This window comes from Candoia aspera, chromosome 5 (genome assembly GCF_035149785.1).
Source record: "Candoia aspera isolate rCanAsp1 chromosome 5, rCanAsp1.hap2, whole genome shotgun sequence".
In the NCBI taxonomy this organism is placed as follows: domain Eukaryota; kingdom Metazoa; phylum Chordata; class Lepidosauria; order Squamata; family Boidae; genus Candoia; species Candoia aspera.
The window spans coordinates 90366872-90393948 of record NC_086157.1 but is presented as its reverse complement, the minus strand read 5'-3'; the positions used below and the strand labels follow the sequence as shown (position 1 = coordinate 90393948).

General features: G+C 38.7%; 1 protein-coding gene across 1 annotated transcript in view; it reads left to right on the top strand.

Moving 5' to 3' along the window:
- Positions 1–2298: 2298 nt before the first annotated feature.
- ARHGAP31 (Rho GTPase activating protein 31) overlaps positions 2299–27077 on the top strand; it is a 91645-nt gene continuing 66866 nt past the window's right edge. The window contains exon 1 of the mRNA XM_063305683.1: positions 2299–3236. Coding sequence (XP_063161753.1) covers positions 3137–3236 — 100 coding nt within the window. The 5' untranslated portion in view covers positions 2299–3136. The remainder of the gene's footprint in view (positions 3237–27077) is intronic.

Sequence of the window (27077 nt, the reverse complement as noted above, 5' to 3'; positions counted from 1 at the left end):
ATTCTGACTATTGCAAAATCCAGAATGCTATCTGGATGGGCATAGTTTCATGCACAGCTTTAGCAGCCACCCAGCTGCTGACCATCATTCTGTCCTTAATCAATCCCTTCCCCTGGCTTATGGTTAAATGTACCCCACCCTTCTCATATTTAACAAAAGACCCGCCCAGTACTTTTACAACATCCCTCTCTATTTTGGTGTTCAGAATGATGGCATTTCTCATTCTTTGTGCAATGGTAGATGCTGGCATGCTAGGAGCACCTCATCTGAACGTTTCTGAAAACCAGTATGCTGCACCATATTGGAATACTGGGAGGTGAGTGAGTTAGATTCTGCACTAATGAGAACAACCCAAAAGCAGTCTTTCTCCATTATAATTATCACTATTCTTCAACAAAAGAAATGGGAACACATTCTGTTGTACATGTAGACCAAGCCATAATCAACTGGATGGACAATGTCTTGGTGGATGAGGGTCCACATAATATTTGGAGGGGAAGTATTTTGGACTGCAGTTGGCAAATGATGATGCAAAATGGAAGGGGCCATGTTGCACACCTTGGCATGGCCTTAATTTTCTATTTTCTCCTGTTGTAAGGGAATGATATTTTTAGGGCTTGTGCCTTAATATAGAGAAAAACAATCCTTTTTTTTTTTACAATTTGTACACAGGGACTCAGCAGCCAGAAAAAAGGATTTAATGGCACGGTTTGCCCATCTCTGATTTAAAATCATATACAAAGCTATTTTTGGCTAGAGTCAAGCAAAATATTCCGCACAAGAAAACATTTTGGATTTGGTGTAAGATTTCTTACTTTGTCCAAATGTAACAATCGTGTTTGCATCTCTCTCTCTCTCTCTCTCTCTCTTTCAGACTGATTTATAATCTCTACAAAAACAAATAAAACAAATCACTGTCTCCAGCTGTATTTTTAAAAAGCAAGGAAAAAAACCTAAGATAAAGATCTGCTCCTTAGAGGTCCTTTGTCAGAAAGAGGCATGTGGCTGTTTTGAAGCTTCTTCATCTGTAACACTGTATTAGCCTAGCTTTCCCATCAAAAATGTACATACATCTGATAATGTATGTCACAAGGTCTAAGAAAGAACATGTGCCTCTCTTAAGACATTCAAAATAAATACAAGACTCAACTGTGCTCTATAAATAAGTTTAGAATAGACTTTCTCAAGATGTCTGAGATTAAATGAAAGAATTGTTGTTTAGATATTCAAAGTTTACTTTTGCTTCTGAACAAAATAGGATACCATATGGATGTTTTGAGTATACCTCCCATAAGTTCCAAATCTGCACTAATTTTCAGGGAATGTTAAAGTTCTATTCCAGATCATCTGGAGCACACCAGTTGCCTGCCCCTGCTATAATATGCTTAATTTACAAAATTTCTAACAGTTGTATCACCTCCGATTTCTAAGGAATGACTGACATGGGCATAAAACATACCCACAAAATTCTGTTATGACTGAAGTTGAATCAAAATGACAGAGCTTTCATAAGTTATACTATGTATTAAGCATTGTTCATAGTGTTGGGAATCTTTATTAAAGCATTTTGAACACCTGTATTGTTTTTTTATTTGTACTCTATAGGCTGTCTTGTTTTTTTCTTTTAAATAAACTAAAACAGCAACACCTTTCCTTCTATTTCCAAAACTCTGAAGTGAAAAAAATCATACCAGCCCAATCTATTTAAATCACTTTGTATCATTCAGCGAAGCCATGACAGAAACAACACATATTGGTGTCTGTGTTCTTCAGACTTCAGAGTGGTAGGATGTACAGCTATTCCTTTTCTTTTCAGAGATTGCTTCTTATTAACTAATTATGGAATGCTGCAGCTAGGAGTGGTAGGTTAGGATCTAATTCTAGGGTTCAAACTCAGGATTCAGTACCTTAAGTTGGTCTGAGGAAGTGAGGTGTGTTTGTGTTGCAGGTACTAGGCTGAGAGATCTTACTGCTTCTTCCTCTTTGCTTTCTCATTACTTGCTTGCTCAATCTCTCTCTCTCCTCCCTCCCCCATTACTCTGATTATAGAAAACAGAGGAACACTCAGTCCAATATGAGGAAACATGTATTTCAGTTGAGAGAGAGAGGTTGTGGCAAAGGAATCAATCAGAAAGAGTTGGGCATTTATTGAAACCAGTTCTACTCCTTCCTCCTCCCCTTGCCCCTCCCTGAGTCTTTTTCAGAGTTGACCATTTGTGGAACAGGAAACGTCAGAGCGCAAAGCTGCTATGGGCCCCTGCTCTGTGGAATGATTTCCTTTCAGACTGTCCCGTTATCTTTTAGCTGGCAGGACATCCCTCTCCCTCCCTCCTTTGCTGAAAACCACTCTCTCTGCTTTCCCCCCATTCTTACTTTTCTTAAACACACACACACACACACTTTACTGCCAAAAAAGTCCATCCTCCGCCCCCCTTGCTAACTTCCTTCCAGCATTTCCTGAGCTGGATAATCCCAGAATTTGTAAAAGCAAAGGAAAGGGGAGAGTGAGAGAGAGTGCATTAAGGAAGGAAACCCATTCCTTGTTCTCCTAATACTGTCCAATAGCCACAAATCAGAGTAAGGGGTTTAAAATGTAGTGATTCATAGACTTGTAGGCTCTCTATCGCTTTTGTATTTTTTCTTTCTCCTCCTTTTTTACAAGTTCATGGGGAAAAATGGATTCGGAGCATCTGATTCTTTTTCTATGAAAGATCCAGCTTGATTTAATTTGAAGGCCAGCTTCATTTGATTTGTTGGGATGCATCAAGGAAGAACTTCAGCCAAAATCTGATCCCTGTTGCCAGTTTCGCTGGAGACGCTGGTTCCTTAACTCCCTTGTAGGAGAACCATCCTGAACTTGGGCTACAAACTCTATGCTGCTTCCTACTGGAGATCTCCGTATGTCCGGATTGTACCCTGCTACAAGAGCCGTAGTTGTAACAGCTTAACATCTGGTGGGGATTAATGTTCAGCGTACAGCTGAAAGTTCTTCTGGACTATTGATGTTGCTGACCAGAGATAGGACACAAACAACCCAGATCTGAGGACGAGAAGGGAGAGCTTTTAATTTATCTGGTGTAAAAAGGGGGGTGGGGGGAAGGAAGGAGGGGGCAATCCTCTTTTTTGGAACTAACTCATGAAGAACAAGGCAGGAAAGCTGAAACTCAAGAGGAAAGGAGCCACGAACGTCTTTGGCTGTGAGCTGAGTGAATATCTGGAGAGCTCTGGACAAGATGGTAATCAAACATGGTCTTTTTCTTTCTTAACTGTCTAAAGATGGGTCTGCTGTGGTTCTTTGGGGTTGGGAGAGTTAATGTTTTATACTTTCAAAATATGGAATTTGTTTATCTGATATAAAGATTTTTTTACCTATTGCCTGGTTCCATCAGTGATCAACCAGCAATGTGCTTAGTTCTGTGTAAATGTATTGGCCTATGCCAGAGAGAAAGGGGGAAAAATTATCCCCAAGACTTGATGTATATGGAGAAGATGTATTTTGTACACACCAAATTGGAAAAGGCTTAGTTAAGATTTGCTCCTTTTCAAGTTTTGCATTTTTAATACATTCCAAAATGTGAACTTCCATTGAAATAAATGAGAATGGAATAGAATCAGAAGATCCTAAAAAAAGGACTATTTTGAGACACCACTGTCTTCAAGGCCCCAGAAAGATTCCCACATTTTTATTTTACTTGTGAGACAGGGATGTGTGGAAAATGGTTGGGCAAATGTGGGAGAAGCAGCTAGTATTTCCTGTGCATTTTATTAGACACCATGTCTTTTGCTTATGAGCAATGTTCTCAGATGAACATATGATGTGTCAGACTGTAGGAAGCTGCAGTCCTAATTTGTTTTTAAAGTAGATGGTTGGAGAAGGACAGAAAAGCAGATTTCTTCCCCCCAATGTGGGCTAGGTGGTGAGACATAGTACTGCTGATATTCTTGGAAACTATAAACAATATGTTTAAGGATTTCTCTGCTCCTTTGTACCATTTGTATGATGCTTAAATTTTAGTTTCTTAATCCAGAATGACCTATTAGTAACATTATTTGGTTGTTACCCAATAATAATGGGTGATGTCATTACTGTCTCTGTGGAACAAATGCCTCACAAAGGAAGTGCACTTATATGAAGTAAATCATGTTTGATGCTGCACAGTGCTGTGAGTTGCCAAACTGCATTGCTTTGCTCTTGAGTGCTCCCTCACAGATACATTTATTTGCTTCTAGTAATTGCACAAAGGGTGTTTTCCTCAAGTTGGTCTGCTATACAAAGCTGAATGCATGTTGCAGAAGGGTATGGCATCTATGGACAAGTATGGCTCTGGAGATTACACAGTAATGTTGCCACCTCTGCAGTACAGCTTTCCTTATTTGATGTTCATCAAGGACAGGAAAGAAAAGTGAAGAACAAACTGCAAGGGAGGTCTCAGTTATCTCAGATCAGAGCCCTGCAACTTTTGACCCACCAAGTCAAAATAGGCACAATCAGCCAACTGTGTTAAAGTATACTTAAACCTATCTCCCCATTGTGTTTTTATCCAAATTCTTAATCCATATTCCACCACTGGAAACTTGAGTTTGCTGAGACAAAGCTTTTCAGTTGCAGCACACAGATTTTGGAACTTCTTATTACAGGAAGTGTAACTGGTATTCTGTTCAATGGCTTTTCAGTAAATTGTTGGTTTGGTTTGAGTTCTTGTTCCTCTGCTATTGTGAGGAGGAACCTTGCTCAATGGTAGAATGTTGTATCTACTGTCTCCTGGGAAACTAGGTAGGGCTAGGAAAGATGCCCATCTGGACATTGAAAAGCCACTGTACTTAATGTTATGCAGAAACAGCTTCCTATTAGGGGTGATCTGATCAGGAGGAAAGTCAATCAAACCCAATCAATTATTGGAATCAAATATTCCAATTGATTTTGAGATATTTAATTGAATAAGCTGCCTTTGAATCACTTCAGAGACAGCTGAGGGCAATTTGAGACATGATGGACTTTCTGGCTTTGCTGTTGCAAATGTTGCAACTTTCCTTCCATATAGGGACAAATCTGGCGGGCGGTCTTAAGTAGTGCAATAGGCACTCTTACAGTGGCATAAATAGCTGGCCAGTGAGTTTCATTATCTCTGGAAATTCTGCCTATTAGGAAATTGCTGCTGATCTGTTTGTATCTCATTGTTCTGCTATAATTTGTTTAGGCAGGTTCTCTGGAAAGGAAGAGAGATCCAAATTTATCCTGTCACATTTTTTTTGGATCTAGTTTGCTCTTCTGTGATCCTTTATCTTTACCCCAATCCATAGTCGTATATTCTTATAATTAACTTCCCATTTATTTGGCTGAACTTTAGGATAGTTCAGATAGTCTCTATATCTATTCTGTCTATTGTGTTCAAGTCCCCCATTCATTTTCTTTCATTTCTCTTTTATCCTCTCCACTACACCCCAAATTAAAACAAAACAAAACAACAAAAAACAAAAACAAGAAAAAGCTTTGATTTCTTTTGCTACTTATCCCAAATGAGTCTTCCTTGCATGAATGGGTCGGAAATAGTGTGCCTGCTGTTAACTGTTACGAATTATAAAGACTATTATGTACCATACTATAGAGTATATTATCTATACATACAGTATATAATACATTATATATGCAATAGTGGTAATGTACTCACAAATTTTTATTTTATTCTTGGACAAGCAGCACATACTGTGTCATTTTCTGAAGAGGCTCACTTTGCCAATGAGCCATACCAACAAGTCTGCCAGCTCAGAAAAACAAACAGAGAATGGTGGATTCATTTGTTTTTATGTTCTTAAGCAAGAACTTCCTTTTTAAACAGTTTTTGAAAGTTTTTATTATAAACTGGAGAAGGACACTTTCTGTATTAATTAAGTACAACTTCTTGGTAGGCTCTTTCCTGAAAAATTTGGAAGCTGCTGTGCTGTTTTTCACTCATACTGTTATTTCTGCATTAATCCATTCTGGTCCCAAAGCTGCAATTACAGGCATTTTGGCGCTTCACCATTGTAGTCTATGGCAGAGACTTTTATTGAACTATATATCAGTTGGGCCATACCTATCTTAGAAGCTAAACAGGGTTCTGCCTGCTAATAATGGAATGGAATATTTGAGCTATAGTTTAAACTAGGAAAAATAGTTGAGTTTGGCTTGAGGAAAACTTATTTTTTTAATTGAATTGAAACTTACTGCATTCAAGATTTGGCGATTCACATACATCTATTTACTTATGTTTTCGTAAATATATTTTCTATGTAGTTCTCTCTTTTTATTATTTGCTTGCAATTTTATTTGTAATGGTCGTCATCCTTAGGGCCAAACGGCCTTAATAACAAGAAAATCATGAATTTTATTCTGCATGACATTTCCTTCACCTCTTTTTTTCTAATCCCAGATAGCCACCAAATAGAGAAAGCTTATTGAGCTTCTAATGGGCCATTATACGGCCCATCATTAAGGTGTATTTGGCTTTGGTATATCACAAGCTCTGCTGCTTTGCTCTTGTTTCACTTCAGTTAAAGCACACACGTGCATGCGCGCGCGCACACACAGAGAATCCGATCCTTTATTTACTGTGAAGAAAGGTATAAGGGGGCCTTGTATTTCTCTACTGAGTGGGGATTTTTCCCCAATGATTTGCTGCTTTGCTGGATGATTCAGTCTATCAGCATGGGTCAGGTGAGGGGATCAAAATGAGTGAAATGTTGTTTGTTGCTTATTGAATGGCATGTCCCATTGGCTACCACTACAGGATCCTCTAATAAAAGGCTGTATTGTTACAGGAACTATTAGAAGGATGACAGTTAGGTCAAATGATGTAGGTTCAATCTTAAAACTAATAGCAGAAGAGATATGGGAGTGTTGATCCCTTTGTTCTGTGGCAGCTCAAAGAACTGGAATAATATAAAGCCAAATTTACCCCTAGGTAGCTATGATGGTAGACGTACATTCAAATGTCACAGTTAGGAGTCTTGCAAACCTCCAAAACTCTTTAGTTGGAATTTTTGAGCTGAAATCCTATTTGTTAAGATGGGGAATCAGCCACTGGAAGAGAAGGACTCTTATTCAAATATTTCCCAATAACTGGTATCATGCAATAATAAGGTATTTTCTACCTTTGAGTGATTGACTTTATTTGTGAAGTAGAGAGACTGAACACCATAATAAATTGGTAAAAAGGATTTAGGATTCCTTCAAGATCCAGCCTCTTTAGTCAGTTTTCATCTATAATATATGGGATAAGACCTTTTCCTTGATTAACCATTCAGATATGGGACTATATGGGAACTGATGTACTTTCCGTTCCTCTGCCATTGTATTTGGATTAGCCAGGAAAGTGGATATGTATCCACCTTTGGAATAAATGTTGCCAAACCATATTTGTCATTTATAGATTGTATTACCTTTATTGAAACAATTAACATTACACAAAAGAGTGTAGAATTACATCAGGCAAGATATTACAGAAACCAGGAGATTGGGGACGAAGAAACCATAAAAGTCTACCTATTTTGGCTGGTCCTAATAAAGCTATATTTTTCCCCATGAACAACATGATTATAATTGGATTTTTGTATTAATTAAGTTCAGCTTTATTCCAGTTGACAGTTGAAATAAAATTCTATTTGTGATAAGCCACAATTCTAGTTGTTACAGTGTTAATAAGGCCACCAATAGCCAGCTCCACAGCTGAAAGCTTAGCCTGCTTTAAAGGGAATGTCTAGATGTAGTCACAGGAAGTGGTTTGGCAATTCAGTGAAGCTTTTTCCTCTCTGGGTCAGTTCTTAACAGTTACCCTGAGAGGAAAGGAGGGTGGAAATTGTGCTCCTGAAACTGCTTATTTTCTGCTTTACTCTCAGCCTAACCTTTTGCTTGATTGCCACAGAAGAGCAAGAATATATATATATTTTTCATGGTGTGCCTCTGAAAGCAAAGATGAAACTGCTGGAGCCAACAGTTTGGAGCAAAACAAAATGCAGGAGCACTTCTTATGGCCCAGTAGTTGGCAGATGGAGGAGAAACAAGGTCAGGCTTGTTGAGACACTTGGAACAGCTCAATGACATACACTTATATGAATTTGACTGATTGGTTGATTACATGCCATCAAGTCGTTTTCAACTCCTAGCGATCACTGAATCATGATTACAGCCCCCCAAAGTTACCTGCTTCACTACTGCCATTTGGGCCTTTTATGACAACTGCATACTTCACCATTGGATGTAGCTAAATAAGAAATAGGTAACTTGGTGCCCACCAGATATTTCGGACTTCATTCCAGTTAGTCTTAGTCAACATGGTCAGTGGTCATGGTCAGAATCATGGAAATCATAATATGAAGTATCTGGATTCCATCAAGTTGCCCATCTCAGATCTGTATAATAATTTCGTTCACTTTTTGCACTTTTCTTATCTATACTGTGAAGAGACCACTTTTTGCCTTCAAGGGCCCTGTATAGTGTTGGACATTACATATATAAAACTCCTTGCTCTTACAGTCTCATTGCAGCTGAGATGTTTTTTAAATTTTTGCTTGCTTGCTTCCTGGCATGATAATATTATAGAAACTGCTAGTTTTCTGGTAGTGCCTGTTTATACTAAGACCAGAAATCAAAAGACTCCTTGTAGTGAAGAAACTAGAATGTCATAAGACCTTGCAGAAAAGAGTCAATTTCTTGCCAGGCTCAGTAACCATAGAGTGTAGTCAATCCATAATCCAGAATGACAAGCAGACTTCTACACTATGTAAATTCTATTATCACAGAGCCATGGATTTTTCTTTTAATAGCAGTAATTGCAGCACTAGTGAGTGAAAAATAATAGAAAAGTGAGGACAGGCAGAAAAGTTGTGAGCACTTCCAGTGGGCTGCACCAAGAATCTTGAAGAATGCATTGCATTGCATTGTACTGAGCTTTTTCATGTGTGATCTATAAAATTAGCCCATAGCTAGAAGAAGCTTATATTACAGGGAAAATGTCATTGAATTCATTAATTTTGTTTTGTGTTTTTTTAAAAAATCTGTTAAATCATGTCTAATTCTCAGAGACTGCCTGGACAAGTCCCTGCAATTTTCTTGACAAGGTTTTCTGGAAGTGGTTTGCCATTGCCTCCTTTCTAGGGCAAAGAGAGAGTGACTGGCCCAGGGTCACCCAGCTGGCTTTGTGCTTAAGGCAGGACTAGAACTCAGTCTCCCAGCTTCTAGCCTGATGCCTTAACCACTACACCAAACTCGCTCTCTTGTACCAATCAAAGCAAATATTTGTAGCTCAGGGTTGAACTATGGAGTCCTTGGTGCTCTCTGAGCCTTGTTGTTTTCTGGCAGACGTTTCATTGCCAGACTAGGCAACATCTTCAGTGCAAAGAGGGAGTGGACCTTGCTCTCAGTTTATATACTGTGGCTTGCCCTGCTTGTGTTGGTAGGGGTGTTGTTCTCTCCTTGGGAGTTTCTTGGATGGGCTGTTGTTTGCTGCTTGGTTGATTGCCTGAGTTAATAGTTCCTTGATTAGGGTGTATTGTGCTGTTTGATGGTTCATCTGGTGTTAATCCTAGTGTTGATTTTTGCACATCTGGGTGTTGATTTCTGGCAAGGGAGCGTATTGGTCTTTTGGCTTTTCTATTGTCTCTTTTGAATGGTATGTAAATGTTGTTTACCTCTATGTGTCTGTTGATGGCTGCTTTGTCTGAGTGCCAGGTTTCCAGGAATTCTCTGGCGTTTTTGGATTTGGCTTGATTTAGGATGCTCACAGTTTCCCAGATGAAACTATGGTTGAGTCTGTCCATGTGTTGTGAGATTAAGGAGTTCTCATCGTGTCTTCTGACTGCTAGTTGGTGTTCGTGGATGCACTCTCTTGTTTTATGTACCTTTTAATAATCACATAATTATAGTTGACAGTGACAGTCATGGATTTTAGTGATGCAAATAAAAGCAAGTGAAGAAGCAATGAATGAGAGAGGTGGCCTGAAAGATGTGAGAAGGATTGGACAAACGCTAGAAAATCTAAAACACCTTAGGAATGGATGTATGTTTCTCCACCTGCTTCTCTTTGCCTTATGCTATTCCTCCCTTGTATCTAAACATAGGATCAACATGTCCCGGCAACATCCTTTTTCTGCTGTATCCTCATAACATTACTTTTATCTTCTCCCCAGCTTATGTGAGAGAGGCTTAAGTTACCCTTTGCTGTACAATAAAACCTCAGTTTAATGGACCAAGAAGTACTTCCATTCTTCTTGAATGTCCACTGAATATGAAATTCTGTTATTCACTTCAATTTATTTCATTTGCATAATGACATCATTACCCAGATTATATAGACTGATGTAAATGAAGTAAATTAATACAAATAAAATAAATTTAACTCTCTCCCTCTCTTTAAGTGCCTCACATGGACCACGTCCAATGTAATGAATGTGCCTGCCATTTCAGGGAATCTCTGGACAAAATTTTTCTCTGCTGCATGCAAATCTTCTAAATGGGGTTCCTAAGCAGTGACTTCCTTTACAACTGAGAATACAAATAATGGGGCAGGATAGGCATCGGGAATAAGGATAGTGAAATTTATGACAATTTAGTTTTCTGTTGACTTCGGTTTGGGTGGAAAGTACTATAACTCAGTAGTGGGGAAAGGCTCATAGGATGTGGCTTTCACGTTGATTCCATGTGTTAAAAGAGTAAGCTTGTATTTGAAGAGTAGTTGTGTTTTATAATGAGATCAAAGACTTTCTTGCTCCTGGTGAACTGCAAGTGAATATGTTGAAAGGTGCAGGTGACTAATCACCGGTCTATTTTTCACATTCCCATTATAATATGCCAAGAAGGATATTGTGTATCTCAGAATACACCTTGGTTGTCCATGTGTCTCAATTAGAAATTTAAAAACCGCTTTCGTTCTTTGTAGCTATTAGCCGAAGTGTCAAAAGGAGATGCATTCATTCTCTCCTTTTTCTCATAATGTTTGAAACCAGCTAAATTTCCATGCTGAGGGGCTTCCTCACAATTTCAGGAATTTCTTTTGTATCGTAGCTAAAATTTGGTTAAGTCATGATGAAAACCCCACAAGAGGAAATTTCTCAGACTAATTGCAACTCTTGTGGTTGCACACATATTTTGCAACCTTGAGAAATATAAACTGCTTCTCTGTTCTTTAGCTTTATTTTTGTTTTACTTTGTTTATCCCTGATGTATGCAGGGTAGAATTTCTAGTTATGAAATACACATTGGAAAACCCATATTTTCTTCAGCTGTCCTGTCTATTCATAATTTCTTAGTCAAATGAAATTGCTTTTATAGCAATCTTCCCTAATCTGATGCCCTTCAAATATATTTGTCTGTAATTTTCCATAATTTCCAACAAGGATGTTGAACATAGCAGCTTTACAGGTAGTCCTTGTTTAACAACCACTTGTTCAGCAATTGTTTTCTAGAGTAGAAAAGGTGTTTTATTGCCAAGCATGTGGGTGGTGAGAAATCTTGGGCCATACAGGGATGTTGATTGGATTTTGATAATAAGGGTCATGAACATTTATTTCTTTGGAAAAATTCTACTCTGAAAATAGATGGTACAACATTCTATTAAAAAATTTGGGTGGAAGCCAGGATTTTAAATCATTTATTATATAATGATCATTTTAAGGATTTCTCCCAAGTTCAAACCGAATTTGGTCTTCCCAGTTCAGAATGGTGGTAGTATCTTTAACTAAAGCATGTTGTAACAGTTCAATGTGAGCCAAACCTTTTTGCCACTTCATAGGCAACTGAGATGCTCTTTTATTTGATAGAGTCCATAACAGATGTAAAACCCCTAACATATCTCCATTAAAAGCTCAAGAATATTTTTAAAGTGTACATAAACTGGAATCTCCTATAATGCCTCATCAATGGCTTCATGTCCTTAAAAATGTTAAAGTGGTATCAACAGATTAGAGTTTAAAGTTGATTCTTCAAAAATTTGTATTTAGAGTGCATTGCACTCCCCAAGAATGTGCTTAAAAGAATGGACATCAGATTTTCTTTATCGGAGGTGTAAAAATTTGAGGGTTCTTTGACCCATATGATATGGTCCTGTGTACACTTGGTACTTTTTTGGAATTTTAATGTAATAATATGTAGATTTATAGGAAAGTCTTCAAATGTTAAAAATGTTAATATGATGTTGAATTACATACCAAAGCTTTGAAATCTGACTGTTCATCAGGAATTGTGATTGTATCACATATGAGGGGTAGCTAAAAGAATTTTATTGAGAAATTGGAAAAGTGATATTATTCCAGATACTGTGTGATGAAGTGAAAGGTCCCCTGTGCAAGCACTGAGTCATGTCTGATCCTTTGGGGGGAATGCCACTTTCGTGACGTTTTCTTGGCAGACTATAGCGGGGTGGTTTGCCATTGCCTTTCCCAGTCATCACCTTCCCCAGCAAGCTGGGTGCTCATTTTACCGACCTCGGAAGGATGGAAGGCTGAGTCGACCTGAGCCGGCAACCCGAGAATCCAGCTTCCGCCACGATCAAACTCCAGTCGTGGGGAGAGTGCTGCCTACCACTCCGTGCCACACAAGGCTCATTCCAGATATTAAGGAATGTTTTTTTGGAAATGTGTAAATTATCCACCTTGGAAAAGGCAATACTTTCTACTAATCAAAAGATGAAGCAATATGTACTACTTTGGCAGAGATTTTATGATATTTTACGGTAATATTTTGTATTTGATGATACTATAGTACTATATGATATTTATGAGTAAACCAATGATAAGTTTAATATATAAGGTAGTTTTTTTTTTCTTTGTTTTTTTCTCTTCCTCTTTTCTTTTTTGTTTCTATTTTTGTTAAAGTGTATTTTGGTGTTTTGTCTATATTTTGTAGTTTTTCTAAATTTAAATTTTAAAAAAGATGCATAGGATGATGTTTGAGCAACAACGATGTACCTCAGTCTTACAATGTTCATCCTGAAGTTGTAATCATATGTACAATTATTTATGAACATGCTCCCATTTTGTAGTTCTGAGATTCAGTAGAAGATCCCTACTGAGATAAGCCTAAAATGGTATAATGAAATGATGTCTGTGTGTGTGTGTTTTACAAAAGAATGTTAGAACAAAGTCACAAACAGAAAATGGAGCATCGGCCAGAGCTTAGCACTGCCCAAAGGGATCCAGAGTACTTGATGGATCACAGGTGAAATACAGGCAACAGGATTACATATTCTTCTAATATGGCAAAGAGCATTTATTTCATCAGTTTCAATATCAGTTATATGACCCTCCTTATAAAGTTCTGAAATCTGCATTGTGATTTCTCAAGACAAGATTGTTGATATAGCATTTAAAATAATCCATTAATCAATTTTTTTAAAAAATTAAAAGGTTCAGAACTTTAAAAATAGTAAATGCACTTGGAATATGGTTGTGACCTATTTTAACCTATCATTAAAGGTAAAGGTAAAGGTTTCCCTCGACATAAAGTCCAGTCGTGTCCGACTCTAGGGGGCGGTGCTCATCTCCGTTTCTAAGCCTTGGAGCCGGCGTTGTCATAGACACTTCCGGGTCATGTGGCCAGCATGACGACTCGGAACGCCGTTACCTTCCCGCCGAAGCGGTACCTATTGATCTACTCACATTTGCATGTTTTCGAACTGCTAGGTGAGCAGGAGCTGGGATTAACAACGGGAGCTCACCCCGCCGCGCGGTTTCGAACCGCCGACCTTCCGATCGACAGCTCAGCGGTTTAACCCGCAGCGCCACCGCGTCCCTCCTATCATTATCTGCAACCAAATGATTATCCATGGACACCAAACTTTTCTCCTTCCCAATGCTACAGATGTCTTGCTATTATGGAAAGGATCATATCTCAGAAGGTTCTCGGTTTGGTCTCCAGGTGGAGCTGGAGGGCTGCTTCCTGTAGGTGGAGCAACACTGAGTTAAATGGACCAGTAGTCTTATTTGGCAGTTACTTGTGTTTCATGACTTCCTGTGTGAGCACATAATGAAAATGGTCAAGCTGTCTTTTTTAGAGATATAGTAACAATAACAGAATGTTACTGCCACTATAGGATCTTGTCCAGGTATCCAGCTGTTTTTTCTTGAACTTCCTTTAGGAAAACACAAAATCAGGCATTAGGCACAAAGGAGAAGGAATGGGAGAAGGAAACTGGCTTTCATGTTGTTTGCTGCATGATTTGTATTTTTGTTCTTTGTTCTGCTGAACAGTGATACTTTCTGTGGACTCTGCTGATTTGAAAAGAAGCTCTCTTTGAGCCAAACTCCAAATCTGCTGTCCAGATGTGAATTCAATTTTCTGCATTATTATTTTTTTCTCCTTTCCTGCTCACTTCTATTGGCATATGCTTTTACAATAGGGGTGTGTGTTCTTTCCTGGATTAGTATGAGTGAGGGGGAATGCATTTTTCCCCAATAGTCATATTGTTTTGGCTTAAGAAATGGAAGTTAAAGACAGCCGTACATAAATTTAGTTATTAGCCTGCTGGAGTGGTGCAGCCCATCTTTTGTCAAGGATCAGGAAGTTTCTCTTTCAGGAAAACTCAAGGGTAGCCTGGGCCGACCGATTACCTGAGAAGCCCCCAACCTTTAGAGTTTTGAGAGGATTCAGAGTTTTAAGAAGCTGTTGTTGGGGATAGCCCATTCAAGTGACTGCTATAAGAGACACAATCAATTACAAAGCATCAATATTTTTAAAATCTCCACCAAGACACTCCTTAATAAACTGTTTGCCTTTGTCCTCTCTTTGTATAAATGGGCACACTTCCAAAACATTAGACTACAGTCACCCATGTTTTTTATTTAATCAGAAAGCTTTTGTGGTATTAAGCTTTTTTCAGAAATAAAATAATGCTGGAGGCTGATACTTAGCTTTGCAGCATGCTTCATATTATTTTAAGGTAATAGGTTTTTTAAAAAATGTCAAATATTGGATGGAGTAGGGAGACCGGTGGACATCAAGAAAGGTATCTGTGGGCATATTGATTTGTGGGGGAAAAGTCCCAGACTATCAAACCATCCTCTTATGCTTCAGTCACTTTACATTCTGGAGCCAACTACTTGGGCTGGTAGCAGAGTACAGTTGTGGAAAAGCAAATTGCACCTCACAACCAATCTTGCCTCCTGCTTCTGCTCTTATTTCTGTATCAACCTGTCACCAGCTTAAATGTGAATATGATGAGTTCATCTGGACCTCTAAGAACATGTAGAGCTGAATAATCTCAGCCTCTGGGGTAGGTATACCTCCTTCCACATGCATAGTATAGAGGCTGAAGGTACAGTATAATAACCACAGTATAGTATTAAGCACTGAGTTTCCACATAATGATCCAGCTATCTAGCATGCATTTGGCTCCCAAATTTCCCAAATCCCACATATGAAGGTGGGGTTAAAATTCTGCTTCCCCGTTCTATATTTGAGATTCACATATTGCTGCTGTAGCATGCTGTCCAGCTGGCAAATTCAATGGAAAACCCAGATTGGGTAGGAGGGTTTTTCATAAAAGTGTAGAGTTGGAAGAGGCTGTTATGTTAATTATACAATAGAATTTTTAAATGTATACGTATTTTTGTAAGTCACCTAGAGCCATTGGTTTGGGTGGGATATACAGTCATAAATAAGTCAATTCATCCATCCATCCATCCATCCATCCATCCATCCATCCATCCATCCATCCATCAATCAATCATGTCCATTGCTGAGAATTATGGGAGTTGGTCTACATGTCTACATGGCATTCAGATTGGGAAAGACTAATTCAAGCTTTTATGAGGTTATTTATAGGTTTTGGGTTTTTTTTACAATGTAAAAAAATATTCTACATATTTGGCATTCTGCTGGATTTGCAGGATGCACTCTTCCCATGCCTCTGCTCAGTCAAATTTGCTGCTTGGCTGGTTGACTCCATGCTCCCTTCCTCACTGATTGTTAGATGGAATGCTGTATGTATAGGCCAGCCAGTTCTTATTTACAGAACATAGCAAAACTCAAAGAACTGCTTCTACTGATTTAGTATATGCTGTAGGCGTACTTGCAGTAAATGTTGGCACAAAATATCTCTGTAGGTTCATCTGTGTGGGTCTTTTAATAGACCAAAATCATGCAGCTGAGAGTTTGAAGGCTCTAGAGGCCTTTTGCCTCTCAGAGCATGGTTGAATTTGAGGATGTGCTCTCTGTAGTTCATCCTCACAATTTTGTTTTAGATACGTCTCAATAAAGAGCCTCTGAGCATGTACGGGATACGTACTTTGACCTTTGAATAGCCACAACTACAGTACTTGCTAATCTGGAATTGAAACATACAATGTCTTATCAAGTCTGAAATCTGACACCTTTTATTTATTTATCTATTTGTGAAATTTATAGGGCCACCCAACTGCCTAACGATTCAGGGCAACCTGCACTAAAAACAACAGGAAACAATGGAACAGAGGGCGATGCATGTCCTTGAGAATAAATCAATCAAACTAACATGTAAAATCATATAAGCAGTTTGCCACCCACCCTAATCAACGGCCTGAGGAAAAAGCCAAGATTTTAAAGACTTTTAAAACACTTTTAAAGACTTTTTTTTGCTTCGATTGGTACTTTTTAAACACAGTTGGAGTTGGGGGCCATACAGATCTTGGGAAGATGCTGTGCCAGAGGGCAGGGCCTCTTTCCCATGATCACTGACTGAATGATAAGACTGAGAGGACAAGTACTCCTGGTGCACATGTTTGTGTGTGTGTTTCTGTGTGTCTCTCTCTTGCCTGACCACAGATAGTTAATGAGGTCTGATTTGTATTGTAAAGGGCATTCTAAAACTCTGAGTAGAGAGGTTTTTCAGTTATAACATATTTCAAATTTCAATATCCTCTGAATAGTTAGAGCATTTTTTATATTTCTGCTCATTTCAAAATATACAGGTTGAGATTCAAAACTTTCACTGACTCCAAAAGGCACTGCTACCCATCTTTGAAAAAAACAACCCAAGATGCTGATCTCATCCCCAAACCACACCTTTATCTTTGTTTAACAAATGCTAAGGTTCTAATTAGGTATGTCAAATGGTTTACATACAAAATCTGTTCAAGAATCATAATTGAAGGCAAAAGGAAGCCTAGGAGATTATCCAGCTTATTTTCCACCTCAAGAACACTGTGACTAGATTCACACAGTATTCAAAGCCGTGGTTTCTTTAGCTATGGTTTCTTGGCTAACTCAATTGCTGGGAACACATGGTGCATTCAGTCATGAATCATGAGTTATAAAGTGCAACGACTGAGTTTATATAATCTGTTAAATGAAAACTGAATTAACCACCTTAAGACTTAATGTGATGTGTGAACCCAGTCTGTGTTACTATGAAGCTCTGATAGAAGCCTTTCATTCTTTCCCATAGAAATATTACTTGTCCCCTGAGAAAGCAGCACCAGAATGCAATCAGACAGATGGTTTCTAGAGTTACTAATTAAGTGCATTGGGCAACTGCTTTTTTCACAACAGGTGCGTGCACACACACACACAGGGTAGAAGTAAGAAAAAGAAGAGGTAAAGGTAGCCAAACTTTACAAAGTAGAGCCACTCTTGGCCATTTTGTCTGGTTGGGGGCCAGAGGGCAATGTTGCTAATAACATTATAATATCATCAGAGTGGCTGTGACCAAAACATTAGGTCCAAGTATTTTTTGTCCTTTAAATCCACCTATTTTGGGAGAAGGATTCATAGTTAACTTTAAGATGCAATGTGGGTGCTGTACGTCTCTCTACCTACTGTATATGCCCCTTAACTTTTCCCCCAAACTTGTGATCCTCATCCTATCCCTGATCTCATCACAGTTATCTCTCCTCATTTTTTCATGCTGCATCTATCCTTTGAATCATGGAAGGCAAAACTGGAAGGCATTTGGGGATCATACTGCCCATCACCCTGCCTAGTGCATAACTCCAATACTGCAACATCCATGATGGATGGCCATCCAACCTCTGTTTATGTAACTCCAGTGGAGAGTTTACTACATCCCAAAGCAGTTAGTTCCATTATGGGACATCTTTTACCTTAGGAAAGTTTTCCTGATATCCAACCAAAACCTACTTTTTTATAATTTCCACCCCTTGGTTCTTGTCTAGATTTCTGGACAAGTCTACCCTGTTTCCTACATGACAGCCCTTTGTGTACTATTATTATTATGTGCTTAACTGCTGCCATTTCAAGAAGACAGCTATCATGTCTTCTTAAAATGGCAGCAGTTAAGCAAATAATAATAATAATAGGAAACTTACGTTGTTTAAAAAATATATTTCTGATCTATAGCCCCACCCTGGCAGTCCTACCCTGCATGATGAGGGATACCGAGTTGTAGTCCAACAACATCTGGAGGGCCACATGTTTCCTATGCCCTTATTTCATATGATCTCTCTCCACTAGTTTCCAATCCCTAATCTGGAAAGGACAAAATGTATTTATAAACAACTTCCTCAAAAGCTTAAACAAATGTTTTATATATGTAGATGGAACTGAAAATGGGTTAACCAATGCAAAAAGAAAAATAAAGCAACAAGTTTTACTTGAAAAAAAAATTCTATCTGCTGAATCTGTAAATTGCAAAGCAAAGAAGCAAAACAAAATCTGTTCAGACTATTTAGTGAAGAGATGCTTAGGAATACTAATTATGGAAAATATATTTTGAATTTGTAAATCCAAAATTCATAAAAGTAACTTACTCATACAAATGCAATTTTGAATATTACCAAAGAGTTTATAGTTCATTCATTCTTATGCACTCACTGGAGACTTATAAATATCCACGTATCTGATTATCTTTGGTGAGAGTCTGCAGGTGACCAAGCAGGGAAGATGCTGTTCATTAAACAATAACAAGAGTTTGATGTGCCACAAATTACTAAGTGTGCAGATAGATGTAATTTGCCTAATAGGCATGGGTTGCTCCAATGGACATCTCACAGAGCCACTTCTCTCGTTTGCAACCAGCCTGTACTTGCCCTTAAATGTGTGACCTGCAGGGTGGTGTCAGGTTTCTACAAATTTAATAGTAAGGTAGTGGTGGTGGGAATCAACTCTAAACTGGGATTGCAGCTCATAGAAGACCTCCCACCCTACAATCTATACAAATTATCATTTGTGAGAGTGGGGGGAACTCCCCTTGGGACTAATGGGAAGCTTTTCATAAATCACTGCACAATTAGGAAAGCAGAAGTGTTGCCTTCCGAGAGGATTCCAGCAAGAGAAGGAATCCCTCCCCCCTTCTCAGAACTAGTAACTTCCTGTGAGATGGAGCAATGAGTTATTTCAAAAAAAGCAATCTGATACCCCTGTCAGTCAGAAGCATGTAAGAACACTGGTATTATTGGGAGTGGAAAGCATCTGCTTGCTGTTGTACTTTTGCTGTTCTTTTGTTGTTGTTGTTGTTGTTGTTGTGAGATTCTGTTTTCATTATTTCATCAGTCTGCTTTTTGTTTCCTGGGAGTTGTGTTTTAGTCACTGCAACTGAACGTCTGTGTTGCCATTGCCGTTCTCTGCATTGTATCTCCATTTCCTTTTCCAAAAGTAGCTGTGTTCTGTTGCGCTGTATGTCCTGTTTTGCATTTTCCTCAGCAATCATTGCGTGAGGGGTTTCAGCCTCCCTTGCTTCTTCCGAGGCTGCTAAGCAAGTCTCAAGCTTTGGCCTGCGGTGCGTATTCTCCAGATCTGATTTACAAGGATGGTTCTTATCCCCGCCTCCAGCTAGAAGACATCTGTTTCTTTTCAAACAGTTTCTTGCAGCAACTCCATGATGAAGAGAGGGGGGGCTCTTATGGCAGGTCCTTTTTAGCCGTCACATCAAAAGCACAGGCATCCTGGAAGATGAGCAAAGGCACAAGGAGTGAAAGTAAAAATAATAGGATACTTTCTGATCAGATGTTATTTTGCAGTCTGAGGTTAAAAACCATTTGTGGTTTCACCAGGAGTTTCTGCAAAATTATGTATATTGTACTATACCAAGAGATTACAGCTGCAGTAAAAATGTAGCTGTGGTTTGATTGTATGCATGTACATCTTTTCACTTTTTAAGAGTTGGCTAGTTCACATGCTCATGCCCATACCATGATTTATATTTATTTTGTTTGTTCGCTATCTTTTCTCCAAGTTGCTCAATGCAACATACATGGTTCATTCTATTCTCTCTCTCTCTCTCTCATACACACACACTGTTTTATCCTTAGAATAACTCTGTGAGGTAGCGGAAACCAAGTGTCTTGTGGCACCTGAATAACTAACAAACATTATGTTATCAGGGTATTCTGCAGGGGGGGCACCCCTGAGCAGCATAAGCATTTGTGAAGTAGAGTTCCACTTTGGTCTTGTTTTGCTTTTGCTTTTTTCCTTTTTTAATCAGAATCCCTTAGTCCACTCTATGAAACCAAATGCAAAAAGTATAAAACTCAAGCAGTTCTGAATACCAGAACTGAATTAATGTCACAGTTCTTAACATACACATGTATTACTCCTGGTCTCCTCATGCTATTTTTATTTCAGTAACATCATTTAAAGCAGAAGGTGGAGCAGCTTATTTCCTGCTGCTCTTATTAAATGGAACAGGATATCACTCTTGAGCTATACCAATGTTTCTCCAACTTGGCTACTTTAAGATGTATGGACTTCAGTTCCCAGAATTCTTCAGCCAGCATGGCTTAAAGCCATTTGTTTGATTTCAGCATGTGGAATTCAGCTATCATCATTTATAAAACATGATCCATGGCTTAGCATGATATACAAAGTCAGTAAATTGTGGCTTATTTATTAAACCAGCATTATTCAAACAGTGCTTATATGCCATCCAGCTTGGTCAATCTTGCCATAAGTCTTAATTGTTAACTATCACTGATGTAGACTTTCCAATTAATGTGGACAGGGTAAACAGCAATATCCATACTATGCAATGTTCATTAGTGCTGTTTTCATGATAACTTCCATTTCTCTAGAGTGAGTGCACTCTACTTCTCATGGTAATTTGTTATTGTTCCTGTTTCCAGCTCTACTCATATATTTTGTCTTTCCCTTGGAAATTAATAATCTGTCTCTGCTATTAATGCAGAAGAGATGGAAATAAGTTGCATAAGGAAAATACAAAATATTTTGCATTCATTAAAAATAGAGCAGCCATTAGTTTTCAAATTTAGCAGAATAAAAGCTCTCTTTAAGGAACTTGTCATAAAAAGCATCAGATGTTCCAGACTGCTAAACCAGTCCTTTGGGAATTGCATTGGGGAGGCTATTTCTGGACAATTAGAATTCAACATGCAAATGCAAAAGATTGCAAAAGATTCTAGCCTATAGGTTTGGTTTAACAGTGATAGCAACCAAAAAGGAAAATAGATGTAAAAATCTGTAATTGCCTGATTTCCTTTTCTTCCCTTTCTCTTCCCCCATTTTTTTTCTTTCCCCTTTCTTCTATGTCTGGGCATCTTGATTTAGATCTGTATTGAAAGATGTGTTCCCCATCTGCTATTAGCCATGCTGGGAAAAAATCCAGACATGTAATGATAATCTATGTTTGATACTAAAGCCAACTTTAAGGCTTTGGAATGGGGACATTTAAATGAAGCAAGCAGAGGAGAGAGTTAAAATAACCCATCCCTATGCTGTTCTGCTCTAAGCAGATAGACCACACCTACACAATGCTGCTTTTGGCCTTCACACATGGTTGTATAAGCTGAGATCTTCTTCTTAATGTTAGCAAAGGTTATGAGTTTATGTATTAAGTAGTATCACAAAATGCTTTGTTTGAAAGAGAAGGTCTTAAATTCCAGAGCAACCTTAAATGAGGGAATCATTTAATGGAACCAGCATGTGAGTTTAGGAGACAGATTGTTCATCCATAATTTATATCAACAACGGGCATCCTGCAACTCCAAGGGCCCATGCGGCCCTCAATCGAATTTCAATCAATTCAATCCCAAGATTTTTATTTGAGAGAGAAAGACAGAAGAGGGTGTGGAAGGAAGGAAGGAAGGAAGGGAGAAATGTCAAAGTGATGATTAGATTCTCTATCCAGTTATAGTTCTGGCCTCATCCACTATCTGTAATGACCTTGAAGATGACAGACTCCTCTGATAATAAGTGGCACTTAACTGAAATCTTTGCACATACATACATTCTATGGCTCTGTCCTCACTTGCCCTTTTACACAGCATGTTCATGATCTGGCAACCCAACCTTTCTCTCTAGGCCACACTCATCTTGCCTGAGCCTATAAGTGAAATGCTTTTAAGTCATATTTAGATGTACTGGCATAAAAGTAGCTTTTCTTCCCTTAATCCTCCACTATTGTGCTGCAGCTTCAAGGTGGGTAACATGTATAACACTTTGCCACTCATTATCTTGGAAATGAAGGCAGTTGACCTGTTGGGTCTGGAGCGGGTTCAGAGGTGTGGGCATGTTCTCTCTTCTGGTCACTAGCAAGCTAGCCTCCAGCACAGCTGTTTCTCTCTTAGTTTATGCCCACTGTACTAAAACTTGAGTTTCCTGAGTTACTTTCATTGTCACTTCCCTCCCCTTTCCCTTCCACCAACTCTTTTCTAAGCTTCCAACAAGGAGAAGAAGACTGGTATTGTTTTATCTGGGGAAGAAGCAGGATCATATTTGCACTACTCAGCTTTATAACAGTATTCTGAAATAACCAGATCTCCAATATTTCATTTAGGGGAAAAATAGGGGTGTTTTTGCGCTATTCTGATGAAACAGTATTCTGAAATGTATATTTACCTTCAGATGCAGAAGCCCAGCTATTCATCATTGCAGTGTGTAGAAAAAAATAGGGGGTATTGAACTGGCCATTGGTTGCTTACTAGTCAGTCTATTTGCCACTATCAATCACTTCTCTCCACTCCAAGTAAGAAATACCCAGCATCTAGTCCAGTGTTCCTCAACCTTGGTAACTTTAAGATGTGTGGACTTCAGCTCCCAGAATTCCCCAGCCAACCATGTTGGGTTTTTACTCTCTTCTACAAGATCTAGCTACTTGCATTTATGGTAGCACCTGTTTCCATATGATTCTGTATTTCACTTTTTAAAAAAAAAAACTTGGGAGAGATCCAGATGGGAAGTCTGAAGAAGGATAGTCTAGAAAGCCCGGGCAACAAGAATGGCAAGTTAGATCTTTCCCTTTCCATTGCATAGGTGGATGTTTTTTTTCTTTTGCTAGTGACATGCTGAAAGGGAACAACAGCAAAGGAAAAGGAGAAAAACAATCATCTTCTAATAGAAGAAAATATCTGTAGCTCATGGTTGAATTGTTGGCAGCAAATCCCACACTCACACTGATGATGTTACCTATTTGGGTAATGAAATGTCTGCAAGCAAACAACCAAGCTCAGAGAGCACCAAAAACTTCACATCATCACCTTGCCTATAATGAGTAGCACACTTACAAATCATTTGTTAGTGACTTGGAACAGGTGGAATAAAGGCAGGATAGGGATTGACAGCAGGGATAGGAAGTGTTATGCTGCCGTTGACAACTCAAGGACGGATGGATAGCATTTTAACTCAGAAGTAAGCTCCTATGTTGTCTGAGGAAATTAAATGATATTTTAGAGAATGGCTTGGCTTGCATTTGTGGCTAAATTTTTTTTAGTAGGATATAGTAGCTCTCATAGTGATCCATTTGAAATAGAATGCATGGATTGTCAGCTTAAAACAATCTTGATGCCACAAGACGTTTATGTTATGGATTAAGCAGGCAATTCTACTCCAGACACAGAGCTAAGGTGATTTTTTTAAATTTTTGCTATAAGCTGATTCATAAGGAACAAACTCTTTAAGAGAGTCTGCATTAAATGCTTTCAAATCCAATGGACTGCAGGCCTTTCAGTTCATTAATTCTGTGCTGCCTGAACAGAGATGGTGGTATTTAAATTATCAGCTTTGGCTCTTTTTAACAAGAGTGGAAGTTTTGTTTTTCACTAGCAGTTTTAATAAACATTACCTGACTTTCATGTGCCACTCAGGGTATTAAAAAAACAGTAAAGGAAGGACATTTGCCATATGAGAGCCTCTGATCAGGAAGATTGCTCAGTGGCCTCATGATTTAAATTGATTCTCAATTTTTCTTGTTTTAACAGCTGTTTGTCCACAGACAACTTCAAAGATTTATTTAATTTGTGAAGCTTTGCAAGCTTGCTCCGTGCAATATAGGTGAACACACAAGCTTGCGCATGCACAACTTTATGTGCAGTGCCTGCAGTAGCTTCCACTTCCAATTAATGCCGGATGCACTTTCTCTGCTGTAATGTGATCCTGTGCGTCGTGCCTGTGTTCAAAGGCTCCTTGGGCAATGCTTTGTTATATTCATCCTTCTCCGCAGCAACGGGAGGAGGGTGGAGGAGGAGGAATATATACAGTGCTGGTGGATTCTTAACTGCCTGCTGAGGTGTCTGGAATTCTGCCCTTGCAGCTCAGCAGAATTCACTTCCATTCATCTTCAGCTGCTTCTCCCCCTCCACTCCCCACATACTTGTGCCGCACTCCTTCCCTTTTTCCTTGTCCACATTCAAGGCTGACCACCTATATCCGTATTTGGAAATAACATTATCCAATATATTCTCTCTCTCAGACCAACAGCATGTCTAAGATTTATCAGCTGAATCAGGACAATATATCTGCTTTCTTCAGGTAATATGCTTCTGTAAAAAAAAAAAGGCAAAAATTACTTTTTAGTCCTTGGGTTAGTCTTCCACTCTTTCAGTTATAGCTCTGTGGATCCAAGTGTTTATGTAGCAGCCCTGCTCCATATTCTGGAAGAAGCTTGTGGATTAACGCTGACACTGAGCCATTAAAAAGTTACAATGTGAAAGGGTCAAGGCTGCTTTACAAGAATATTTCTTATGCATAACTGCCGATGATGTATTTAGGATAGAGATACCAAGAAAGAACAGCACAAAAGAAATTCTGAAAGAAATGTGGAACTTCTTGCTTCGGAGAAATTTCCCAGGAATTTTGAAAGGAGCAATAAAACAAAACTTCAATAAGAGCTGAGTACCCTGTTGGGAGCCCAATGCTGGTAGAGAAAACTTCCCCATAGCAGGCAACTTTTTTAAAGTTAAATTTTATACTCAAAGAAAAATGCTAATCTGGAATTCACTATATAAGCAAAAGTTCGGAAATAGAAGGAAAGACAGAAGCAAAAGAGAGTTTTAAAAGGACTGTATATAGAAGAAGCTCTAGTTCAATAAGCCATAGACAAATGACCCCTTGTGACTGTTGGTGAGTGTTCATATGATAATAAGATTCTTTGAATGATTCAGAAGGTTCTGGGGCAATCTGCACAGATCATCTAGAAGTATGTACCAATCAGGAATGAGAGTCACCTCTGAATTTTGCAAGCTGAAACATCATATTGAAAGAAAGAGTCATGAATTTCAGGGAAATTAGATAGGCTGATAAGCCGTTTTCATTACCAGCCTTTCACAGCCTCGTGGCTTCTAAATATGCTGGGTCTATAATGTCTAGAACTTGTTTTCTACGCTAAATAGTATGTTGCATTTTAATTCTGATATAAAAATTAATTCTGATATGGAATATATAGAAGATATTTTGTTGTTGTTTATTCGTTTAGTCGCTTCCGACTCTTCGTGACTTCATGGACCAGCCCACGCCAGAGCTTCCTGATGGTCGTCAACACCCCCAGCTCCCCCAGGGATGAGTCCGTCACCTCTAGAATATCATCCATCCACCTTGCCCTTGGTCGGCCCCTCTTCCTTTTGCCTTCCGCTCTCCCTAGCATCAGCATCTTCTCCAGGGTGTCTTGTCTTCTCATTATGTGGCCAAAGTATTTCAGTTTTGCCTTTAATATCATTCCCTCAAGTGAGCAGTCTGGCTTTATTTCCTGGAGGATGGACTGGTTTGATCTTCTTGCAGTCCAAGGCACTCTCAGAATTTTCCTCCAACACCACAGTTCCAAAGCATCTACCTTCCTTCTCTCCGCCTTCCTTATGGTCCAGCTCTCGCAGCCATATGTTACTATGGGGAACACCATTGGTTTAACTATGCGGACCTTTGTTGTCAGTGTGATGTCTCTGCTTTTGACTATTTTATCAAGATTTGTCATTGCTCTTCTCCCAAGGATTAATTGTGGAACTTGCCACAATTTGTTATGGTCCACACAGTCAAAGGCTTTAGAATAGTCAATCAAACAGAAATAGATATTTTTCTGAAACTCCCTGGCTTTTTCCATTATCCATCGGATATTGGCAATTTGGTCCCTAGTTCCTCTGCCTTTTCTAAACCCAGCTTGTACATCTGGCAATTCTCGGTCCATAAATTGCTGAAGTCTACCTTGCAGGATCTTGAGCGTTACCTTACTGGCATGTGAAATGAGTGCCACTGTTCGATAGTTTGAACATTCTTTAGTGTTCCCCTTTTTTGGTATGGGGATATAAGTTGATTTTTTCCAATATGATGGCCATTCTTGTGTTTTCCACATTTGCTGGCATATAGCATGCATGACCTTGACAGCATCATCTTGCAAGATTTTGAACAGTTCAGCTGGGATGCCGTCATCTCCTGCTGCCTTGTTATTAGCAATGCTTCTTAAGGCCCATTCAACCTCACTCTTCAGGATGTCTGGCTCTAGCTCACTGACCACACTGTCAAAGCTATCCCCGATATTATCCTTCCTATGTAGGTCTTCTGTATATTCTTGCCACCTTTTCTTGATCTCTTCTTCTTCTGTTAGGTCCTTGCCATCTTTGTTTTTGATCATACCCATTTTTGCCTGGAATTTACCTCCAATGTTTCTAATTTTCTGAAAGGGGTCTCTTGTCCTTCCTATTCTATTGTCTTCTTCCACTTCCGCACATTGCTTGTTATAGAAGATATAGAAGATATAAATATAGATGATATATATGTGGGTGGATAGAGATAGATATAGTGTTTGAGCATGATTTTATTATATTTTTATAAAGTTATTTTGTGAACTGGGTGATCTATAAATATCCAAATCAACTTGGACTATAGTTGAAAAAGAAAAGTAATTGAATATTTAGTATCTCCAACTAGATACTCAGAATCAAATATTAAAATTTGA